The sequence below is a fragment of the Mesoplodon mirus genome (assembly GCF_964341445.2).
Source record: "Mesoplodon mirus genome assembly, chromosome: 17".
NCBI lineage: Eukaryota > Metazoa > Chordata > Mammalia > Artiodactyla > Ziphiidae > Mesoplodon > Mesoplodon mirus.
The window spans coordinates 22,052,367-22,075,073 of NC_138993.1; the positions used below are offsets into that span (position 1 = coordinate 22,052,367).

The following is a 22,707-nucleotide window of genomic DNA, read 5'->3' on the forward strand; positions in this document are numbered from 1 at the left end:
TTGATTTTTCTGATTGAACTTATATCCTGTGACCTTGATAAACATTCTTATTGTTAGTTCCTGTAGTTTTTTGTGTGCATTCTTTGGGATTTTCTGTGTAGGCAATCATATTATCTGTTAATAGGATAGTTTTATTTTTTTTCTTTCTACTCTGGATGCCCTTTCTTTTGTCCCTTCCTTCCTTCCTTCCTTTCTTTCTTTTCTTTTTTTTTTTTTTTTTTTTTTTGCCTTATTGACTGCCTATTACTATTACCTCCAGTATATTGAACAGTATTGCTGAGAGTGGACATTCTTGCCTTTTTTCCAATCTTAGGGGGAAGGCATTCATTCTTTTGCCATTAAGTGTGATGTCAGCTGAATAGTTTTTGTATATGCCCTTTATCAGGTTGAAGGACTTTGATTCCTGTTCTGCTGAGAGTTTTTATCATGAATGGATGTTGTATTTTGTCAGATTGCTTTTTCTGCATCTATTGAGATGACCCTGTACTTTTTATATAGTGAATCACATTGACTTTCGAATGTTTACCTTGCATTCTCAGGATAAATGCCATTTGGTCCTGATGTATTTATTACTCGTATTATATATAGTTGGATTCAAGTTGCCAAAAATTTTTAAAGAACTTTTGCGTCTCTGTTCATTAGGGCTGTTGGTCTGTAATTTTCTCCCCCCCCCCAACTTTTTTTTTTTAAATAATGTCTGCCTGATTTTATTATTAGGGTCATGCTGGCCTTGTAGAATGAGTTGGGAAGTGTTTTCTCTTCAGTTTTCTCGAAGAGAGTTTGTGTAGAATCGGAATAGTTTCTTCCTTAAATATTTAGTAGGATTCACCAGTGAAACCATCTGGGCCTGAGTTTTTTGGGGTAGGAAGATTTAAATTACAAATTAATTTAAACAATGGACTATTTTAGTTACCCATTTCTCCTTGAGTGAGTTTTGGTAGTTTGTGTTTTTCTAGGAATTTGTCCATTACATCTAAGTTGTCATATTTACTGAAATAAATTTGATATGCCATGTTTTCTTTTTACTCAGTTCAAAAATCTTCCCAATTTCCCTTTTATTTGACCCCCATGGGTTATTTAGGTATGTGTTATTTCCAAATATTTGGAGATTTTCCAGATAATTTTCTGTAATTTATTTTCTGTAATTGATTTCTAATTTAATTCCATTGTGCTTATAGAACATGCTTTGTATGATTTGAACCCTTTTAAATTTATTGAGACTCGTTTTGTGGCTCAGAATATGGCCTATCATGGTAAAAATACCATGTGTGCTTGAAATGAATGTGTATTCTGCTGTTATTGGATGGAATGTTCTACAAAAAACAGTTAGGTCAAGTGGTTGACAGAGTTATTCCAGTATTCAGTACCCTTACTTATTTTCTGCTTACTGTCTTTCAATTACTGAGAGAGGATCGTTAAAAACTCTAACTTTAATTGTGGAGTTTTCTGTTTCTCCTTATAATTCTATCGGTTTGTTGCTTCATATAATTTGAAGCTCTGTTATCAGGGTATAAACATTTAGGATTTTTATGACCTCATGATGAATTGACCCTTTTATTCATTATGAAATGACTTTAGCTCTGCAGTCCACTTTCTCTGAATCATATAGCCACTTCAGTGTTCTTTTGATTATTTTAACATAGAGGATCCTCTTCCATCCTCTTATTTTACCTAATTATGCCTTTATATTTCTTTTTTTTAAAATAAATTTATTTATTTATTTGTTCGTTTATTTTTGGCTCTGTTGGGTCTTTGTTGCTGTGCCCGGGCTTTTGCTAGTTGCAGAGAGCAGAGGCTACTCTATGTTGCGGTGCGCAGGCTTCGCATTGCGGTGGCTTCTCTTGTTGTGGAGCAAGGGCTCTAGGCGTGCAAGCTTCAGTAGTTGTGGCACGTGGGCTCTAGGGCACAGGCTCAGTAGTTCTGGCGTGCGGGCTTAGTTGCTCCGCGGCATGTGGGATCTTCCTGGACCAGGGCTGGAACCCGTGTCCCCCTGCATTGGCAGGCAGCTTCTTAACCACTGCACCACCAGGGAAGTCCTAAAATATTATTTCTTTTTAATTTAATTTTATTTTTTTGCGATACGTGGGCCTCTCACCGTTGTGGCCTCTCCCGTTGCGGAGCAGAGGCTCCGGACGTGCAGGCCCAGCGGCCATGGCTCACGGGCCTAGCCGCTCCGCGGCATGTGGGATCTTCCCTGACCGGGGCACGAACCCGTGTCCCCTGCATCGGCAGGCTGACTCTCAACCATTGCGCCACCAGGGAAGTCCTAAAGTATTATTTCTTAAAGTCAGCAATGGTTGTGTCTTGGGTTTTTTTTTTTTATCTGATCTGACAATCTGTACCTTTTAATTAAGGTGCTTAATTGAGAACATTTACATTTAATGTGATTATTGCTATAGTTGGTTTGAATGACTGTCTTACTATTCACTTTTTATTTTGTTCTTTATTCCTCTTTTCTTCCATTCTACTTCTTTTAGATTGTATTTTTTCTCATGATTCCATGATATCTTCTTTGTTGGCTTATTAGCCGTAACTCTTTGTGTTGTTATTTCAGTTATTGCTTTAGAGTCTGTAGCGTACATTTTTAACTTACCGCATCTACTTTCAAGTAATGTAACAACCTACAGCACCGTCCTTCCCTTCTCCCCGCCGGCCTGTGTTGTTTTGTGTCATACATTTTACTTCTACATATGATATATCCCCTCTTCACTCATATATTGTTATTATTTTTGCTTTAAATAGTCATTTATCTTTTAAAAGAGATTTAAATAGTTAAGGGAAATATCTTTTGTATTTAACTACATAGTTACCATTTCTGATGCTCTTCATTCTTTTGTGTACATCTCAACTTCCATCTGGTATCATTTTCCTTCTGCCTGAAAAACTGACTTCACAATTCTTATAGTGCAAGTCTGCCAGTGATTGAATCCTTGTAGCTTTCGTGTGTCTGAAAAAGAATTTCACCTTCATTTTGGACAGATATTTTCACTGGGCATAGACTTATCGGTTGACAGGCTTTTCAGAATGTCCTTTCGGCACTTGAAAGAAGTTGCTGCGCAGTCTTCTGTCAACCAGAAGTCTGCTCCCAATCTTATCTTTGTTTCTCTGTGTATGATCTAGTTCTTTTCTCTGGGCTGCTTTTAAGATGATCGCTTTATCACTGGTTTTAAGCCATTTGATTATGATACACCTTGCTGCAATTTTCTTCACGGTTCTCTTACTTGAAGTTCGTTTAGCTTCTTGGATCTGTGAATTTATTTTTTTTAAATAAAATTTGGAGAAAATTGCTGTTATCACTTCAAATATTTTTTCCCCTCTCTTTCCCTCTTCTCTTCTTTAGGGACTTCACTAAAGATTTACTTGGTTGTTTGAAATTGCTTCAGAGTTTAATGATACTTTCTTCTTTTTTTGTTTTGTTCTTTTTTTCAGCTTTTTTTGCTCTCTGTTTTGTTTTGGGTAGTTTCTATTGCTGATATATCACTAATATTTCCCCTGCCCTGTCTAATCTGCTGTTAATCGCCTGCAGCATATCTTTCTTCTCAAATTGTATTTTTCATCCTCATAAATCTAATTTGGGTTTTCTCTATACCTTTCCTACCTCTATTTAATATGCTGCTGTTTACCTCTACTTTCTTGAACATATGAAATATGGTTATAATAATTATTTGAGTGTCCTTGTCTACAAATTATATCGTCTTTGTCATATCTGGGTCATTTTGATTGATTGATTTTCCTCCTCATTATGAGTCACATTTCCCTGTTTATTTATATGCCTGGTACTTTTCATTGGATGCCAGACATTGTGAATTATTGGTTGCTAGCTGCATTTTATTTAATATCCTCGAGGCTTGTTTTGGGAAGTAAATAAGTTACTTGGAAACAGTTTGATCTTTTCAAGGCTTCCTTTTAAACTGCTTTACACAAGACCAAAACACCATTCAGTCTAGAACTAACTTTTCCTCATGACTTTCCTCCTTGAATATCTGGTGCCCTGCATTTACAAGGTTTGTCTTTTTTTTTTTTTTTTTTTTTAACCCAGGCTGGTGGTAAGACCAACTATTCCCAGCCCTGTGTGATTTCCAAAACTTGTTCTTCCTGCTTCTTCCGGGTGGCTCCTTCCCCAGCCTTGGGTAGTCTCCTCACGTTTGCTGCTAAGTCGTCCAGGGAAGCCTGCGAGCAGAGGGGCACGGTCCCTGCAGGTCCTATCCTCTCTCTCTTTTTTTTGTTTTTTCAAACAGAAAGTCACAAAAATTATAATGATCCTCATCAGTTCACTCAGTCCCATGTAATTAATTTTTTTTTCATCTTGATCTTTTGTTAGCACTTTTATGAATTCATCAGTTTTCCAATAGAGTTCTGAAAATGCTTATTCATTCAGTTCAGCCGTGTAGTCAGTTACCAGAAACCTGTACTTGTCAGAGTCTTTTCCATGAATTCCTTGAAGATGAAACCCTTTTATAGGAACATTTTTGCAAAAGCATCAGACTACACCCAGAACTGCCTGTAAATGACGAAAGACTTAAAAATGACCACGGTGAAAGATTGATGAAAGTTCATAATAATGCAGTTGACTAGGAAATTTAGTTATTTCTGAGATATACAGTTTAAAATAATAACTAGAATTATGACTTATAATGTTATACCAGAACATATAAGATTTTTTGGAATTTCATGTAATGTCTGAAACATTTATATTAACATATTTCCATACAAATAACCCAAAGAAAGTTTAGTATTAGTTATTTTTTAAAAAATGTTTGCATTTTATCTATTTTTTTATACAGCAGGTTCTTATTAGTCATCCATTTTATACATATTAGTGTATACATGTCAATCCCAATCAAGCAATTCATCACACCACCATCCCAACCCCCCCGTGGCTTTCCCCCCTTGGTGTCCATACGTTTGTTCTCCACATCTGTGTCTCAACTTCTGCCCTGCAAACCGGTTCATCTGTACCATTTTTCTACGTTCCACATACATGCGTTAATATACGATATTTGTTTTTCTCTTTCTGACTTACTTCACTCTGTACGACAGTCTCTAGATCCATCCATGTCTCTACAAATGACCCAATTTCGTTCCTTTTTATGGCTGAGTAATATTCTGTTGTATATATGTACCACATCTTCTTTATCCATTCGTCTGTCAATGGGCATTTAGGTTGCTTCCATGACCTGGCTATTGTAAATAGTGCTGCAATGAACATTGGGGTGCATGTGTCTTTTTGAATTATGGTTGTCTCCGGGTGTATGCCCAGTAGTGGGATTGCTGGGTCATATGGTAATTCTATTTTTAGTTTTTTAAGAAACCTCCATACTGTTCTCCATAGTGTCTGTATCAATTTACATTCCCACCAACAGTGCAAGAGGGTTCCCTTTTCTCCACACCCTCTCCAGCATTTGTTGTTTGTAGATTTTCTGATGAGCCCATTCTAACTGGTGTGAGGTGATATCTCATTGTAGTTTTGATTTGCATTTCTCTAATAATTAGTGATGTTGAGCAGCTTTTCATGTGCTTCTTGGCCATGTGTATGTCTCCTTTGTAGAAATGTCTATTTAGGTCTCCTGCCCATTTTTGGATTGGGTTGTTTGTTTCTTTAATATTGAGCTGCATGAGCTGTTTATGTATTTTGGAGATTAATCCTTTGTCCGTTGATTCATTTGCAAATATTTTCTCCCATTCTGAGGGTTGTCTTTTCACCTTGTTTATGGTCTCCTTTGCTGTGCAAAAGCTTTTAAGTTTCATTAGGTCCCATTTGTTTATTTTTGTTTTCATTTCCATTACTCTAGGAGGTGGGTCAAAAAAGATCTTGCTGTGATTTATGTCAAAGAGTGTTCTTCCTATGTTTTCTTCTAAGAGTTTTATAGAGTCCGGTCTTACATTTAGGTCTCTAATCCACTTTGGGTTTATTTTTGTGTATGGTGTTAGGGAGTGTTTTAATTTCATTCTTTTACATGTAGCTGTCCAGTTTTCCCAGCACCATTTATTGAAGAGACTGTCTTTTCTCCATTGTATATGCTTGCCTCCTTTGTCATAGATTAGTTGACCATAGGTGTGTGGGCTTACCTCTGGGCTCTCTATCTTGTTCCATTGACCTATGTGTCTGTTTTTGTGCCAGTACCATATTGTCTTGATTACTGTAGCTTTGTATAATAGTCTGAAGTCAGGGAGTCTGATTCCTCCAGCTACATTTTTTTCCCTCAAGACTGCTTTGGCTATTTGGGGTCTTTTGTGTCTCCATACAAATTTTAAGATTTTCTGGGGCTTCCCTGGTGGCGCAGTGGTTGAGAGTCCGCCTGCCGATGCAGGGGACACGGGTTCGTGCCCCGATCCCGGAAGATCCCACATGCCGCGGAGCGGCTGGGCCCGCGAGCCATGGCCGCGGAGCCTGTGTGTCCGGAGCCTGTGCTCCGCAACGGGAGAGGCCACAGCAGTGAGAGGCCTGCGTACAGCAAAAAAAAAAAAAAAAGATTTTCTGTTCTCGTTCTGTAAAAAATGCCAATGGTAATTTGATAAGGATTGCATTGAATCTGTAGATTTCTTTGGGTAGTATGGTCATTTTCACAATGTTGATTCTTCCAATCCAAGAACGTGGTATATCTCTCCATCTGTTGGTATCATCTTTAATTTCTTTCATCAGTATCTTATAGTTTTCTGCATACAGGTCGTTTGTCTCCCTAGGTAGGTTTATTCCTAGGTATTTTATTCTTTTTGTTGCAATGGTAAATGGGAGTGTTTCCTTAATTTCTCTTTCAGATTTTTCATCATTAGTGTATAGGAATGCAAGAGATTTCTGTGCATTAATTTTGTATCCTGGAACTTAACCAAATTCATTGATTAGCTCTAGTAGTTTTCTGGTGGCATTTTTAGGATTCTCTATGTATAGTATCATGTCATCTGCAAACAGTGACAGTTTTACTTCTTCTTTTCCAATTTGTATTTCTTTTTCTTCTCTGATTGCCATGGCTAGGACTTCCAAAACGATGTTGAATAATAGTGGTGAGAGTGGACATCCTTGTCTTCTTCCTGATCTTAGAGGAAATGCTTTCAGTTTTTCACCATCGAGAATGATGTTTGCTGTGGGTTTGTCGTATATGGCCTTTATTACGTTGAGGTAGGTTCCCTCTATGCCCACTTTCTGGAGAGTTTTTATCATAAATGGATGTTGAATTTTGTCAGAAGCTTTTTCTGCATCTATTGAGATGATCATATGGCTTTTATTCTTCAATTTCTTAATATGGTGTATCACATTGATTGATTTGCATATATCGAAGAATCCTTGTATCCCTGGGATAAATCCCCCTTGATGATGGTGTATGATCCTTTTAATGTGTTGTTGGATTCTGTTTGCTAGTATTTTGTTGAGGATTTTTGCATCTATATTCATCAGTGATATTGGTCTGTAATTTTCTTTTTTTGGAGTATATTTGTCTGGTTTTGGCATCAGGGTGATGGTGGCCTCATAGAATGAGTTTGGGAGTGTTCCTTCCTCTGCAATTTTTTGGAAGAGTTTGAGAAGCATGGGTGTTAGCTCTTCTCTAAATGTTTGATAGAATTCACCTGTGAAGCCATCTGGTCCTGGACTTTTGTTTGTTGGAAGATTTTTTATCACAGTTTCAATTTCATTACTTGTGATTGGTCTGTTCATATTTTCTATTTCTTCCTGGTTCAGTCTTGGAAGGTTATACCTTTCTACGAATTTGTCCATTTCCTCCAGGTTGTCCATTTTATTGGCATAGAGTTGCTTGTAGTAGTCTCTTAGGATGCTGTGTATTTCTGTGGTGTCTCTTGTAACTTCTCCTGTTTCATTTCTAATTTTATTGATTTTGGTCCTCTCCCTCTTTTCTTGATGAGTCTGGCTAATGGTTTATCAATTTTGTTTATCTTCTCAAAGAACCAGCTTTTAGTTTTATTGATCTTTGCTATTGTTTTCTTTGTTTCTATTTCATTTATTTCTGCTCTGATCTTTATGATTTCTTTCCTTCTGCTAACCTTGGGTTTTGTTTGTTCTTCTTTCTCTAGTTCCTTTAGGTGTAAGGTTAGATTGTTTATTTGAGATTTTTCTTGTTTCTTGAGGTAGGCTAGTATAGGTATAAACTTCCTTCTTAGAACTGCTTTTGCTGCATCCTATAGGTTTTCGATCATCGTGTTTTCATTGTCATTCGTCTCTAGGTATTTTTTGATTTCCTCTTTGATTTCTTCAGTGATCTCTTGGTTATTTACTAACATATTGTTTAGCCTCCATGTGTTTGTGTTTTTTACCTTTTCTTCACTGTAATTCATTTCTAATCTCATAGCGTTGTGGTCAGAAAAGATGCTTGATATGATTTCAATTTTCTTAAATTTACTGAGGCTTGATTTGTGACCCAAGATGTGATCTATCCTGGAGAATGTTCTGTGCGCACTTGAGAAGAAAGTGTAATCTGCTGTTTTTGGATGGAATATCCTGTAAATATCAATTAAATCTATCTGGTTTATTGTGTCATTTAAAACTTCTGTTTCCTTATTTATTTTCATTTTGGATGATCTGTCCATTGGTGTAAGTGAGGTGTTAAAGTCCCCCACTATTATTGTGTTACTGTCGATTTCCTGTTTTATAGCTGTTAGCAGTTGCCTTATGTATTGAGGTGCTATGTAGGATGCATATATATTTATAATCGTTATATCTTCTTCTTGGATTGATCCACTGATCATTATGTAGTGTCCTTCCTTGTCTCTTGTAACATTCTTTATTTTAAAGTCTCTTTTATCTGATATGAGTATTGCTACTCCAGCTTTCTTTTGATTTCCATTTGCATGGAATATCTTTTACCATCCCCTCACTTTCAGTCTGTATGTGTCCCTAGGTCTGAAGTGGGTCTTTTGTAGACAGCATATATATGGGTCTTGTTTTTGTATCTATTCAGCAAGCCTGTGTCTTTTGGTTGGAGCGTTTAATCCATTCACATTTAAGGTAATTATCAATATGTATGTTCCTATGACCATTTTCTTAATTGTTTTGGGTTTGTTTTTGTAGGTCCTTTTCTTCTCTTGTGTTTCCCACTTAGAGAAGTTCCTTTTGCATTTGTTGTAGAGCTGGTTTGGTGGTGCTGAATTCTCTTAGCTTTTGCTTGTCTATAAAGCTTTTGATTTCTATGTCGAATCTGAATGAGATCCTTCCCGGGTAGAGTAATCTTGGTTGTAGGTTCTCCCTTTCATCACTTTAAGTGTATCATGCCACTCCCTTCTGGCTTGTAGAGTTTCTGCTGAGAAATCAGCTGTTAACCTTATGGGAGTTCCCTTGTATATTATTTGTCATTTTTCCCTTGCTGCTTTCAATAATTTTTCTGTCTTTAATTTTTGCCAATTTGATTACTATGTGTCTCGGCATGTTTCTTCTTGGGTTTATCCTGTATGGGACTCACTGTGCTTCCTGGGTGGCTATTTCCTTTCCCAGGTTAGGAAAGTTTTCGACTCAAATCTCTTCAGATATTTTCTCTGGTCCTTTCTCTCTCTCTTCTCCTTCTGAGACCCCTATAATGCGAATGTTGTTGAGTTTAATGTTGTTCCAGAGGTCTCTTAGGCTGTCTTCATTTCTTTTCATTCTTTTTTCTTTATTCTGTTCCACAGCAGTGAATTCCACTATTCTGTCTTCCAGGTCACTTATCCATTCTTCTGCCTCAGTTATTCTGCTATTGATTCCTTCTAGTGTAGTTTTCATTTCAGTTATTGTACTGTTCATCTCTGTTTGTTTGTTCTTTAATTCTTCTAGGTGTTCTTTATTTCTTCTAGGTCTTTGTTAAACATTTCTTGCATCTTCTCGATCTTTGCCTCCATTCTTTTTCCAAGGTCCTGGATCATCTTCACTATCATTATTCTGAATTCTTTTTCTGGAAGGTTGCCTATCTCCACTTCATTTAGTTGTTTTTCTGGGGTTTTATCTTGTTCCTTCATCTGGTACATAGCCCTCTGCCTTTTCATCTTGTCTATCTTTCTGTGAATGTGGTTTTTGGTCCACAAGCTGCAGGATTGTAGTTCTTCTTGCTTCTGCTGTCTGCCCTCTCCATCCTCTCTCTTTTACTTAAAAAAATTGTACATACCTAAAGATAGAGTGAATAGAAAAAAATATATTAGCAGTTTCCTTTTTTCCAATCTCCCAATCTATTCCTGAGGCAGCCACTTTTAATTTTTTTGCTTTCTCATATTTACCCACAGATGTGCATGTCATATTGATATAGTTATTCTTGCTTTATCAATTGTAGATATTTTATAATCAAGCTGTGGTAGATAAGGATTTAGCATTTTTTTATTATTTTTTTTTTTGGTACGCGGGCCTGTCACTGTTGTGGCCTCTCCCGTTGCGGAGCACAGGCTCTGGACTCGCAGGCTCAGTGGCCATGGCTCACGGGCCTAGCCACTCCGCGGCATGTGGGATCTTCCTGGACCAGGGCACGAACTCATGTCCCCTGCATCGGCAGGCGGACTCTCAACCACTGCACTACTAGGGAAACCCAGGATTTAGCATTTTTAAACCATTCTTACCACAGTTTTTTTCTTCCCTCCACACACTTCTTCCCACCAGCTTCCCAATAAAGTTAATTTAACTTTTTAAAGTTAAATAAGTAAAAAGTGTTAAGAACGAATATAGTCGTGTAAATTTTATTTATGAGCGTAAGTTTTTTTTTCTTTCTTTTTTTGTTTTCTGTAAAACTGTCTTTGAACTTATCTAGTTGCTCCATTAGATCTGTCCCATACCTGGCTGTACCACCCCCCGCCCCTGCAAATGCTCAAATGTATTAGATCCTGTCTCTGTTTATTCCCACCAAAGTGCTGACTCCCAAAGGCTCCCACTTCCCACATGGTTACATATCTGTTGCTGCTAAGGCTTGCTTATTAGCACCTGTCATCCCCAGATTTCCTTCCCCCATCATCCTGCTTTTTTGGGGGGGGGCTGCGCCGCCCAGCATGCGGGATCTTAGTTCCACAACCAGGGATCGAACCTGTGCCCCCTGCAGTGGAAGCACAGAATCCTAACCACTAGACCACCAGGGAATTCCCCCCATCATCCTGTTAATTCCCTTCCTTCTCTCTAGCATTTGAGTCCCTGGTTCATGTTTTCCTTCTTTTTTTTTTTTTTTTCTTTTGGAATATACAATATTTCTTATATTTTTTAAATTTTATTTTATTGTGGTAAGAAGACTTAACCTGAGACCCACCCTCTAAAAGTTTTACGTGTACCAACACAGTATTGTTGACTTCAGGTTCAAGGTTGTAACAGCAGATCTCTAGAACTTATTCATCTTGCTGTAAACCCTTTTCCTTGATTTGCTCCTCCATACTGGTGTCTGAAATGTCTGAAAATGTTCTTATTCTACATTTACACGTAAATGATTTGGCCAAGTGAAAAACCTTTCTCTCTTAGAATTTTATAGACATTTTCTTCATTGTTTCCTGGCAGCCAGCAGATTCTGATACTAGTACCTGTGTTTGTACCTTTTTTTTTTTCTGTTTGGACGCTCTTAGGATTTTCTCTGTCCTGAGTGATCTTTAGTCTTGTGATGATGTGCTTTGGTGTAGGGCTCTCTTCATTGATTGTGGTAGCTGTCTGGTCATCTGATTTAATCTGGAGACTTGTGCCCTTCCGTTCTGGAAAAATTCTTAAATTATTTCTTTGATAATTTTCTTCCCTCTATTCTCTATTTCTGGAGTTCATTCTATTTTGATGTAGGACCTCCTAGATTGATCCTTTTAAGTCTCTTGTATCTCACAATTCCATCTCTTTTTTGTTCTACTTTTGGGAAGATTTTCTGAACTTTATCTTCCACCTTTTCTTTGGAAATCAAGGAAATTTAAAATATGGTTGAATTTTTCTGTTTGTATTTCTTTGGCATTCTTTCTTGTTCCAACAGTGTGTGGGACCCAAACACTAAAACATTATTTGTTGTTTATCTGCAATTCAGCTTTAACTGGGAGTCCTGAAGTTTCATTTGCTAACCCTGGTAACCCTAATTCCAGCACCCAGTAAGAGTAAACCAGGAAAGGGGGTCCCTAGACAGCAGTGATTTGGTCAGGCTCGCAGTGATGTGCTTTAGCCTCTTCCCTGGCAGTCACTTTAGATTTGCAAGGAGTTTGGACAGAGGGAGAAACAGGTTATCCTATTTGAGTGGTGGATCCCCAACTGTACCTATATTGGCCAAGACAGATAAAGTTTGGAAGAAAAGCAGATGTTACTGAATTAGCATACATGCTACCAATATGCAGAAGTGATTGAATTGGAGTCCAGGTAAAAAGGCTCAAGGCTTTTAGGGGCTTCCCTGGTGGCGCAGTGGTTGAGAGTCCGCCTGCTGATGCAGGGGACATGGGTTCATGCCCCGGTCCGGGAAGATCCCACATGCCACGGAGCGGCTGGGCCCGTGAGACATGGCCGCGGAGCCTATGCTCCACAACGGGAGAGGCCAGAGCAGTGAGAGGCCCGTTTACCGCAAAAAAAAAAAAAAAAAAAAAAAAAAAAAAAAGGCTCTTAGGTAAAACAGAACAGAATAGAACAACAAAATCAACCTCAAAGAACTACCCTGATCTCAAATGTCCAGGCTTTTTTTTTTTTTTCCTGTACTCCAGATTCCCCAGCAGAGTGAGACCTCCTGATCTCTGCCCAGTGCCTGAAGGTGACTAGTATCATCCATGCCTTTAGGGGTCTCTCCCAGAGGCATGGGAGTGTTTATCCTGTCCTATCAGCTGGTCTTGGTTAAGCTTGGGGCACTAGACTCACAGATGTTTTGTTTTGGAAATGGAAGAAACTTTTGTAATGGCTAGAAAGTAATTTTAGCTATTTGGGCCTCAGATGTTTCTGACCCATGGGTTTTCCTCTATAGAGATTTCCTCCGATTCCTTTACCTTCTTTTTGAAATTATGTCTTTTCAGTTTTCATATAAAAATCCATCTTAAAGGAATCTAGCCCATTTATGTGAAAGATAGGAAAAGAAATAGATTTCTAATCATATTTTTGCTTGTATATCTTTTAGCCCAGCAAATTCTCCAGAAATAGATTACAAACATTCAAGGATATATGTACAAGGATGTTCCCTGCAAGTGTATCTAAAATAGCAAAGTATTGGTGATGACCATAACATCCTGCTGTAGAGATATGCCGTAAACAGACTGTGGTTCAGATATTGGCTTCTATAGCTTAATACTTGGATGATCAGTTGGAATGAATGAAGTGAAAACATAACCAACTTGTATCTTTGTTTTCAAGAATCTGGAGCACAGGAAAAAGCCTAGACATTTGAGATTGGGGTGGTTCTTTGCTATTGATTTTATTTTTCTATTCTGTTCTGTTTTGCCTAAGAGCCTTTTTACCTGGAGTCCAGTTCAATCACTTCTGCATATTGGTAGCACATATGCTAATTCAGCAACATGTGCTTTTCTTCCAATAAATAAAATTCAGTTAATTTAGTAATCTTCTTAAACTTCAGTGGGAATTTAAAATTCATTTCTTTATATGACCTTAGAGTTTTGTTTTTCTAAGCTCTTAATTGCAGCTTAAGCGATGCTTTAATTTTTCCTGTGCAGTTGAAATTCCGTTTAAACAAATAAATGACTTAATCACATAGATAGTTTTGGTGATAACTGTAACTTTCAAAATATAGAAACTACCATGTAGTAAGTAATAACTGTGCCTAGCATTCATAGACATGGAGACCACATGACCAAATTATGATTTTTGAGGTTCCACTTATTCTGTTTCCTTTTACTAAAAATGGGTGCCTTTCTAAAATTTGTATCATGAGATAATATATATTTAATTTTTGTAAATTATAAATATGCCAACATATATTTGAATATCACTTGTTATTCAAAAGCAAAGCCTTAAAATTTAGAGAACAATATGAACCTTACAGTAAAAAAAGGATGATACTGCCTTGGTTTTTTTAACACAACAGAGAATTGCCCTTTCATCAGCTACCACATTCACCAGATTTGGTTCCTAATGACTTCAATTTCTAAAGCCAAATGCACTCTGCCAACACTGGGTCATCTTCAAAGAATGTCTAAGAGGCTCCACTGGCAACTAAAATTTCCTAAATTAAAGGATGCTGCTTGAGGGAGAATGCTTGGTTGAGGGAAAAGACTCCGTGTGTGTGTTTGTATATGTGTGTAAATCGAATATGTACATATACATGTTCTATGGTCAGATTTTATGTTGGAATTATTTGTGATGATACAACTTGTTTATGGATTAGTCTTCAGTATTTGTAGTTTTTTTGTTTTCTGTTTTTATAGGATTATACCATTAGAGGGCAGTATTGTAGAGGTTTAAATGTACCTTCTTAAATGTATTGAATTGCAAACTGTTTATAACCTGTAATAATCAAGTGAATTTAAGGCCTTAGACTTATAGTATATTAAACTGCAATCTCAATTGATACATCCTTGCAAATATTTTAAGTTAATAGAAGAAATTATGTAACGGGTTAAGCTATTTTACACCCAGATCTCTTAATTTTAGTTTAGAGAAGGGAATTATTTGGTCAGTGTGGCCATCAGGGTGACATATATACCTACAATATTTCAGTTCCTCTGATGTAAGAAGGCTCAAAGGATTGAGGCTTATAGGAATTGCACTTAACATCCAAAAACTTGCCTTACGGACTTAGTGAAAATAGATCTATGTGGGTAGGATTCAACCTGTGGATTGATTTTTTTTTTTTTTTCCTAGCTATAAATGGAAGAAGGAGGTGCAATTTTAAGGTTTATGGCTCTAGGGACATTTTGAGATCTACCTGATTATATCTGTTGGTTTCCTTTTGGCCTCAATTTGTATATGCCTAGCAAAGAATATGTACTGTTTTTTGTTTCTACACGTAATTGATAAATTCATGGAAAGGCAGAGTCTCTCAAAAAGGAAATGTGATTTTTTTTCCTCTAAAATTCACTGGCTAAGAAAAAAAAAGTATTATTACAGTATGGTGTTATCCTTATAAATAAAACTGCCTATAAAATCCTCCAGTTACTGCTGCCTGTAAGAACGAGATAACTGAAATCGAGACACTCGGGCTCCTGCAAGTCTTTAGTGGTGGGACTGGGCATGCTCAGTAGCTCAGACGGGTCTGGTTGCAAATAAGCAGCTTTCGCTGTTCGGCAGCCACGGGGACAGGCAGCTCCAGAGACGGGGTCTGGCTCCTTTAAACGTAAGCACGTGCGGGTTCCCAATCGTATTTTTCGGAGCCCCTCGGCGTTTTCTGCCGGAGCACTGCTCCATCTTTCTTTGATCACGGAGGCTTTGGCCGCCTGCACCCCGGCCCCTTAGACTGCGGCCTGGGCCAGCCCACCCGAAGAGCGGATCGCCGGGCTGGGGGCGGGGGTGGGGGTGGCGAGGAAGGCGGGGAAGAGAGGAGGAGGGCGGGGAAGGGAGAAGGGGGCGGTTCCAGCGGCGTGCTGGCCAATCGGCGCGGCTCTTCCCTGCATATATTTTGCACGGAGACTGGGAGTCCTAGTCTAGAGCCTGGTGGAGCCCGGCTGCCGACGTGGGAGCCTTCTCCGCACCGTAGTGGGATCTACATCTTTCCGGAATCGCCAAGCCCCAGAAGCCGGGTTTCTTTCAATTAGGGCTGCTGTTTTCTATTTCTCCCTGAGCTACATAAAGCTAGAAGATTTTTATCTAGCTCAAACAAGGCTGCTAGTATTCCCTCTTTTTTTTTTTTTTCCTGCGAGGGTGTTTTTGGCTGCAATTGCATGAAATCCCAATGGTGTAGACCCGTGGCGATGGATCTAGGAGTTTACCAACTGAGACATTTTTCTATTTCTTTCTTGTCATCCTTGCTGGGGACTGAAAACGCCTCTGTGAGACTTGACAATAGGTAAATGTCGGCCGGGATAGTTTTTAAAAATTTACTCGTGAGATACTTGTAATAATGCAGGTGAAAGATAGCCTGGCGAATTCCTTTGTCCATTGCTGAGAGGCTACGGGGACATGGATGTTGCTTTTTGAAATGTTCAGAATAGCCTTCTTTTTGCAGGTCTGGCCAGAGAACAGGCTTTTACCACATTATGTAATTTAGCCTTTGTGGCTCACTAAAATTGGGAAATGTCTGGATATTCATTAGCACAAGAGTGGCTGGTGTGTTCTGGAGGATGATATATTACATAGCATTAAAGAATATTGAAAAAATGATGCTAGTAATATCACGGAATTGGGAAATCCTTTTTGTCTTGGATGTTTAAGATAGATTCCATTTATCGATTTTTTTTTCCTTTTCAGCTCTTCTGGTGCAAGTGTGGTAGCTATTGACAACAAAATCGAGCAAGCTATGGTATGTACTGATTAAAAATCGTTTGTACTAAATGTGGGCACGGTACAAAAAGCGAGGTGTCTTGGGATGGAACAAGCGCATCCATAGTTAAACTGATGATTGCTCTCCATACATTTAGAAATGCCGGCACTGTCTCCATTCTGCTAGCATGAAGCCACATACCACAGCTGCTAAGGAGCGAGAAAGGGGCCCTGAGGGTATTCGATGTTCTTTCCAGGACGGATTTCACACAGCCGTCGGGATTTTGGCGGAGGTTCCCCTTTTTGCTGGGGAATCGCTAGGAAAGCGCTGGCCCGGCGTGTCCTCAGGTCGTGGGCTCATCTCTAGTGATGTGGCTTTACTAGGAATCCTAAGGTTTACCAGGGAGCCGGGAGGGGGGAGGGCCACAGAAGTGGGGATCTCCGGAAGGGGCCTCCTACACCGGGTCCAAACGGATCCCCAGTGATGGAGGCTACTGCACAATGAAAAAGAACCGGAGAAAAGTTTCGCCTTCTCAGCCTGCGCCTGGTTTTCTCCTATTTTTTATTTCCGCCTTGGCCGTTCTTTGTTATTGGAGCAGCGCCTGTGGCTCTTCTCACGGGATTCTCTGCCCACTGTTGCTAGGCAAACTCCGAACCTTTAATTCGGAGCTATAAATAACTCGAGCGCCCATTGGCTGCAACGGCTGCCCAGGTTTCTGTGATGTCAGCTTAATCACGAAAGAGGGGGGGATGGGGGAGGGAGGAAAATGCGGCAACACGCTCTGTAGGAACTGGCTGCAGCCGGTGCTGAGGGAGGCGGTCTGGTGGGCGGAGGGAGGGACTTCGGGGCGGGGACGCGGCTACCGTTGCTCCGGGGCTGGACATCCCTGGGCCGGGCTTTTGCACGGAGCCCCAGAGCCCCAGTGCATTTTGCCATCTCGAATAGGAAACTTGAGCGTAGGCATTCCTGGCCAACGGCTGCAAGGAAAGCAAAGGCTTTAAAAAGGTTTGATGACTTGGACGTTAAACTGAAGTATTGTACAGTTGTGGTTGTATTCCGTGGATTTCCCCTAGGGCCTGTTAAATGAGCTCTAAAGGCAGGATATGTAAATGGTTAGGGAGAGCCCCGCAAAATGATGCTTTAGAAATTCAGAGTCCGGGGAACAGTAAAGAAAAAGTTAAACCTTTTTTTTTCCTCTTCTCTCTCTCCCTTTCAGGATCTGGTGAAAAGCCATTTGATGTATGCGGTTAGAGAGGAAGTGGAGGTCCTCAAAGAGCAAATCAAAGAACTAATAGAGAAAAATTCCCAGCTGGAGCAGGAGAACAATCTGCTGAAGACACTGGCCAGTCCCGAGCAGCTTGCCCAGTTCCAGGCTCAGCTGCAGACTGGCTCCCCCGCTGCCAACACACAGCCACAGGGGACCACACAGCCCCCAGCCCAGGCAGCGTCCCAGGGCTCAGGACCAACCGCGTAGCCTCCTGTGCCGCCGCGGAACTGGCTGCTGCTGTCTGAACTGAACCGACCGGAGAAGATGGACTGGGGGGCGTCCGCGTCCACTGTCACCCATTTCATTGCTCGCTGCAAAAGAGACGTGAGATTGACATATGCCATTATCTCTTTTTTTCCAGTATTAAACACTCATATGCTTTCGGCTTGAAGAAATTTAAGTTGGGTGAATTTAAGGTTAATGAGAGAATTAGCATGGATATACTGGGACCTCATGCAGCTTGGCAGATCCGTGAGAAATGGTTTCATTCATGCTGAGGAGCTGTGTGCCTTTCCATCCCTCCCCTGCTCCCCACCCCCACTTAGGAGAGTTCTTCCTGCTTGCACGTGGTGTACTCCATGGGGTTCCGAAGCAGTGGAGCACCACTGGACTTTCCTCTCTCTCCTCCCCCCCAGGAACTGGAAGGGGAGGTGAAAATCAAGAGTGAAGCTTAGTCTCACCTCAGATGAGGAGAAACATAGTTCATTGTACAAATGACGACTGTCACCGACACTCATAAAAACCAATAGTACTGTGCCTCTTTCCAAAACAGTGGATGACACAAAACTATTAGCGTGACTGAACGGTGACAGGTAGCTGGGATCTAGGCTATCTTACCCTGAAGGTTGTTTTGCTTATTGTATATTTGTGTATGTAAGTGTAACTTTTGTACAATAGAGGACTGTAACTACTATTTAGGTTGTACAGATTGCAATTTAGATGTTTCATTGGCTGTCTGAAGAGGTGTGGGTTGTCTTTTATATAGAGATCTACGTAAAAAATAATACATGAAGAAAAACACACCTACCTAAAGAGGTTTTAAGAATTTGGCACAGTTGGTCACTTTGTGTAATCTGAAATCTTCTAGCTGCTGAATATCTTGAAGTCAGTCCCGGTTCACCGAAGTCTTTCGATTGAGCTGGTTGAATACTTTGAAATATGATCAGTTCTAGCTAATGAAATGGATTTCCCAGTAGGGGGTTCTGCATATTACCTGTATAGTAGTTATCTGCATATGTTTCTGTGCATGTTCTCTACACAGTTGTAAGGTGTCACTGTATTTAACTGTTGCACTTGTCAACTTTCAATAAAGCATATAAAATGTTGATAAACCAGTGTTTCCATGTTCTAGTGTTAACATAATCGCAGTCATTTCCACAACTATTTCCAGATAAAGTTAAAACAATTCGACTAGTAAAATCCTGAAGTGGGGGGATGAAAGGGTTGGGCCAAGTAGTGGTGCCAGTGGTTTGACTGGAGGAGTAAAACGGATCAGACGTTGCGTTCTGTCAGGCAGTAAGGGAAGAGACACAATGAAAGAGGCAAGAGCTTAGTTAGTTCTTCAGGCTAGTTGTGTGACCCAGTCAAGTGGCTTCCCCCACTCAGGGCTAAGGTGGGGTATTGTTGAAAGAGAGAATCTCTGAGTTCCTCTGTGGCTTTAAAATTCTAGGAGCCCGTAGAAGTTTTAATCTCTCAATGTTTTACCAGCTTAGGGGAATGAACCTTACTCTGTGTATAATCCCAACGAGCAGCTCTAGGATCAGAAGATGGGAGTTAGAGAAGCTGATTTCCACTTTAAGAACTCTGTCACCCTAAGTTGGGGTGTCTTTCCTAGTGTGGAGTGAGTTCCCAGCTCCTGGGAATTTCCAAGCAAAAGAGAGGATAATTCCAGGGGTTTCCTCTTCTGGATTTGAAGAAGGAAGGACCAGATAAGCAAGGAAGTCCCTCCCAGCTGATTCCTTAAGACTGTAAAATAGGTCAAGATTCAAAACGTGAAGGAATCCTAAAGCAAATTGGCCCCTGAGACGTGAGCCTGAGGGGTCCCACTCTGCTGCAGGAGCCCAGCCAGTGAGCAGGCGAGCGGTGGATTTTCAGCTCTGCAATCTGCCCCTCCACCCAGTGGGAGTCAGGTATTCCCCAGCTCTAAGGCTTACGGAAGCCCTTGCAGGACAGGACTCAACTCTTCTGAGTCCTTCTCTAATGTAGAACCGCTGAGAGATTGATGGGTGGATGGAGGGAACATCAGAGCTCCCCGAAGAGAACTGGACCGGGTGCATGTGTTAACGAAGCTCAAAGTAAGTGGTGGGGTGACCCAACTCCTGTTGAAGCAGTAAACTGCTGACTGCCTTGGGAGGTGGCGGTTGCCATGAAGATGGTTTGGGGAATTTGGAGAAGACTTAAAACAATCTTTGTCGTAGTTGTTTGAAGGTATATAACTTGGACTTAAATAAAGAGATAATATAGTAATTCCATTTCCTTTAAAAAAAAAAACGACTGAATCGAAATCTTTAACCATTTCATCTTTTAGGTTTTTAATGAATATCCTCCAGAGCAAAGGTGGTAATTGAGGAAATTTGACAAGTGTCATGTCAATGTATGTTTAAGATAAGGGGAGAACTTTCTTCATTATTTAAAGGAATTTGGGGCCTTTATATTAAAAATGTGAGACTCCCATGACATTTTGGGGGCTGAATATTGTATGTGAAATATGAATGAATTATTAGAATCAAAAGATGTTTTTCCGTACATGTTCATTTTAGTAATTACTAAACACATTTTAAGTGATTGACTTATATTTAAGGATATTTAAGGTAATTTTAAAAGGCATTTTACTATCTGCTTACAGGCCTGATGAGGGCTTTGTTGGCCTGTGGGTTGTTATATAATTGATTATATCATACTTACGTGGAGTGGGAGAGATTTTTAAGGGGGATAGAATGTTGTCCAGCACTGGGTGTTCCTGACATCAGCAATTGCAGCAGGAGAGAGCGCCATTCAGGGAAGGAGAGACAGAAGAAATTTTACGTGATTTTAATGAATGTTTGCTTTTTGTTTCAAATTAACAATGCTCATAACTCAGTAATTCTGTGCTTTTTTTTTGCATAGTTTAAAAGCAAAAATCTATTTTTCATTGTGTGAAATACATAATGCCAGAATCAATTTTAAATTGACACAAGAAATGTATAAAAGTGCATCATAACTGAAATTAGAAATGAAAACTTAATTTCCTCAGACACTGCTCGGCCCTTACTTTATGTAAAATAAGTAGTTGAAGCTATCAGGAGCCTGAACTGCTTTTAGCCGTCAACTTGCATTCCCACAGCAGTCATGGCCTAAAGATTAGAAACGGAGGCAGAGAAAATGAAGTTTCCTCCTTCTTAGATAAAATTGCCTGCCACGGAGCGGAGGATGAAGACTTCTGGCTGCCAGGCCTGGCCCTGCAGTCACGAGCTCTTTGACCTTTTGAATGGGACCTCAGAGCCACTTTCTCATCTGTAAAATATGGAGTTGGTTCAGTTCACAAAGATTCTGTCCTGCTGTAAGATGCTACAGTCCTTTGCTTCTTCCAATGACTTGATTTCATTGGAACTTTTTGGGGAGAGTGTGCTGTTTTGTTTGTTCGTTTAACTTCTTGGGCTAAAATTAATTTGGTTTTAATCCTAGCTTTGCCAGTTACTAGCTAAGTGACCCTGGGCAGGTTCCTTTACTAACTGGTCTGTTTCCTCTTGTTAAAATGGGGGCATGCTATCTCCATAGGGTCTTTTGTAAGTGTAATGCTGGAAAGCCATAAACAGAGACATGGGTTCAGAGCAAAGGTTCAAGAAATGTTAGCCTTTCTCGTATTTTTGAGTCATTCATCCTCTTGTTTATGTTTATATATACATATTTAATTTTGTGTTTTTTTCAGGAATAAAGTTGTGGCAGTTTTATTTTCTAATAGCTTTTATTTAGCATGGACAATAGTGGTGGCTGTTAAAATTTTAATACAAAAACACACATTTAAAAATGCCATTTAGAATATGGACAGAAATGGACCATTTCTTCTGTATCTGAAAAATAATACTTAAGGCAGCTATTTGATTTACATAAGTCAGAAAGAATTTACTGGGAATTGTTCATGTTTGAAAGTCATATTGGTAGAAGTAAATACACACAGGTGGAAAGTATATCTTAAATTATTAATTTCCTTATGGAAAAAAGTTGTAGGTAAAACAGTGCTATGGAAGGCCAGGCAGACCAAAGTCACTGGGATTAGTAATCAGGCTTTATCAACAGCTGTTTTAAAAGGTTCAGTGGCCATTTTAATTTATTATTTATTTATTTATTTTTGGCTGTGTTGGGTCTTTGTTGCTGCGTGCGGGCTTTCTCTAGTTGCGGTGAGCGGGGGCTACTCTTCGTTGCAGTGCGCGGGCTTCTCATTGCGGTGGCTTCTCTTGTTGCGGAACATGGGCTCTACCTACTCTGGCTTCAGTAGTTGTGGCTCGCGGGCTCAGTAGTTGTGGCTTGGGCTCTAGAGCGCAGGCTCAGCGGTGCACGGGCTCAGTTGCTCCGCGGCATGTGGGATCTTCCCGGACCAGGGCTCGAACCCGTGTCCCCTGCATTGGCAGGCGGATTCTTAACCACTGCGCCACCAGGGAAGCCCTCAGTGGCCATTTTAAAGAGTGCAAAAATGGCTACACTGTTACAATATAAATCTGTGCTTTAATCCAGGTGTTTGGGACACAGATGTCTGTAGGATATGACAGAGAAGCCCCCTGAGTGGAGTGAGATGGGACCATAGGAAGTGGTAGTGACCGTGGCCTTGGAGAGTGTGCTCCATCCACACACAGGGGGCCTGTGCTTCTCAGCTCCATGCACTTGTTGCTGTGTGGGAACTTAGGTGCTGTGTTGCCAGACCTTCGCATTTTTCAAGATCCAGAAACCCAGGCTCGCTCTGAAAATTCCCAATTTTTAGACACTGTGCAGACCAAACAAAAGCACAGCTACTCTGCTGATTTGGCCCACAGGCTACGAGTTTCCACTCCCTACTGTCTAGATCTGCCTCAAGAATTAGACTCCTGCCCTAAATGACAGCTCATCCCTTCAGCACAAAATAAAACAAAACCAAACCTCTTCTTTTTTGAGTAGAGAAAATGGGCACAGGCTGTCTGGTAAGCTATGTGTGAATTTACTCAGAGAACGTTT

At 40.0% G+C, this 22,707-nt stretch overlaps 1 protein-coding gene across 3 annotated transcripts in view; it reads left to right on the forward strand.

Annotated features, from left to right (window-relative positions):
* TSC22D1 (TSC22 domain family member 1) overlaps positions 1–18,854 on the forward strand; it is a 131,580-nt gene extending 112,726 nt beyond the window's left edge. Inside the window, exons 1-3 of one of the 3 annotated variants that reach the window (XM_082602435.1) lie at positions 15,117–15,173; positions 16,244–16,295; positions 17,473–18,854. In XM_082602435.1, the coding sequence (XP_082458561.1) occupies positions 16,293–16,295; positions 17,473–17,730 (261 nt within the window). In that variant the 5' untranslated portion in view covers positions 15,117–15,173; positions 16,244–16,292 and the 3' untranslated portion in view covers positions 17,731–18,854. Of the gene's footprint in view, positions 1–15,116; positions 15,174–15,472; positions 15,843–16,243; positions 16,296–17,472 lie in introns of those variants that run through there. The other 2 variants (XM_082602434.1, XM_082602433.1) reach the window with 2 other exon arrangements.
* The last annotated feature ends 3,853 nt before the right edge of the window (positions 18,855–22,707 follow it).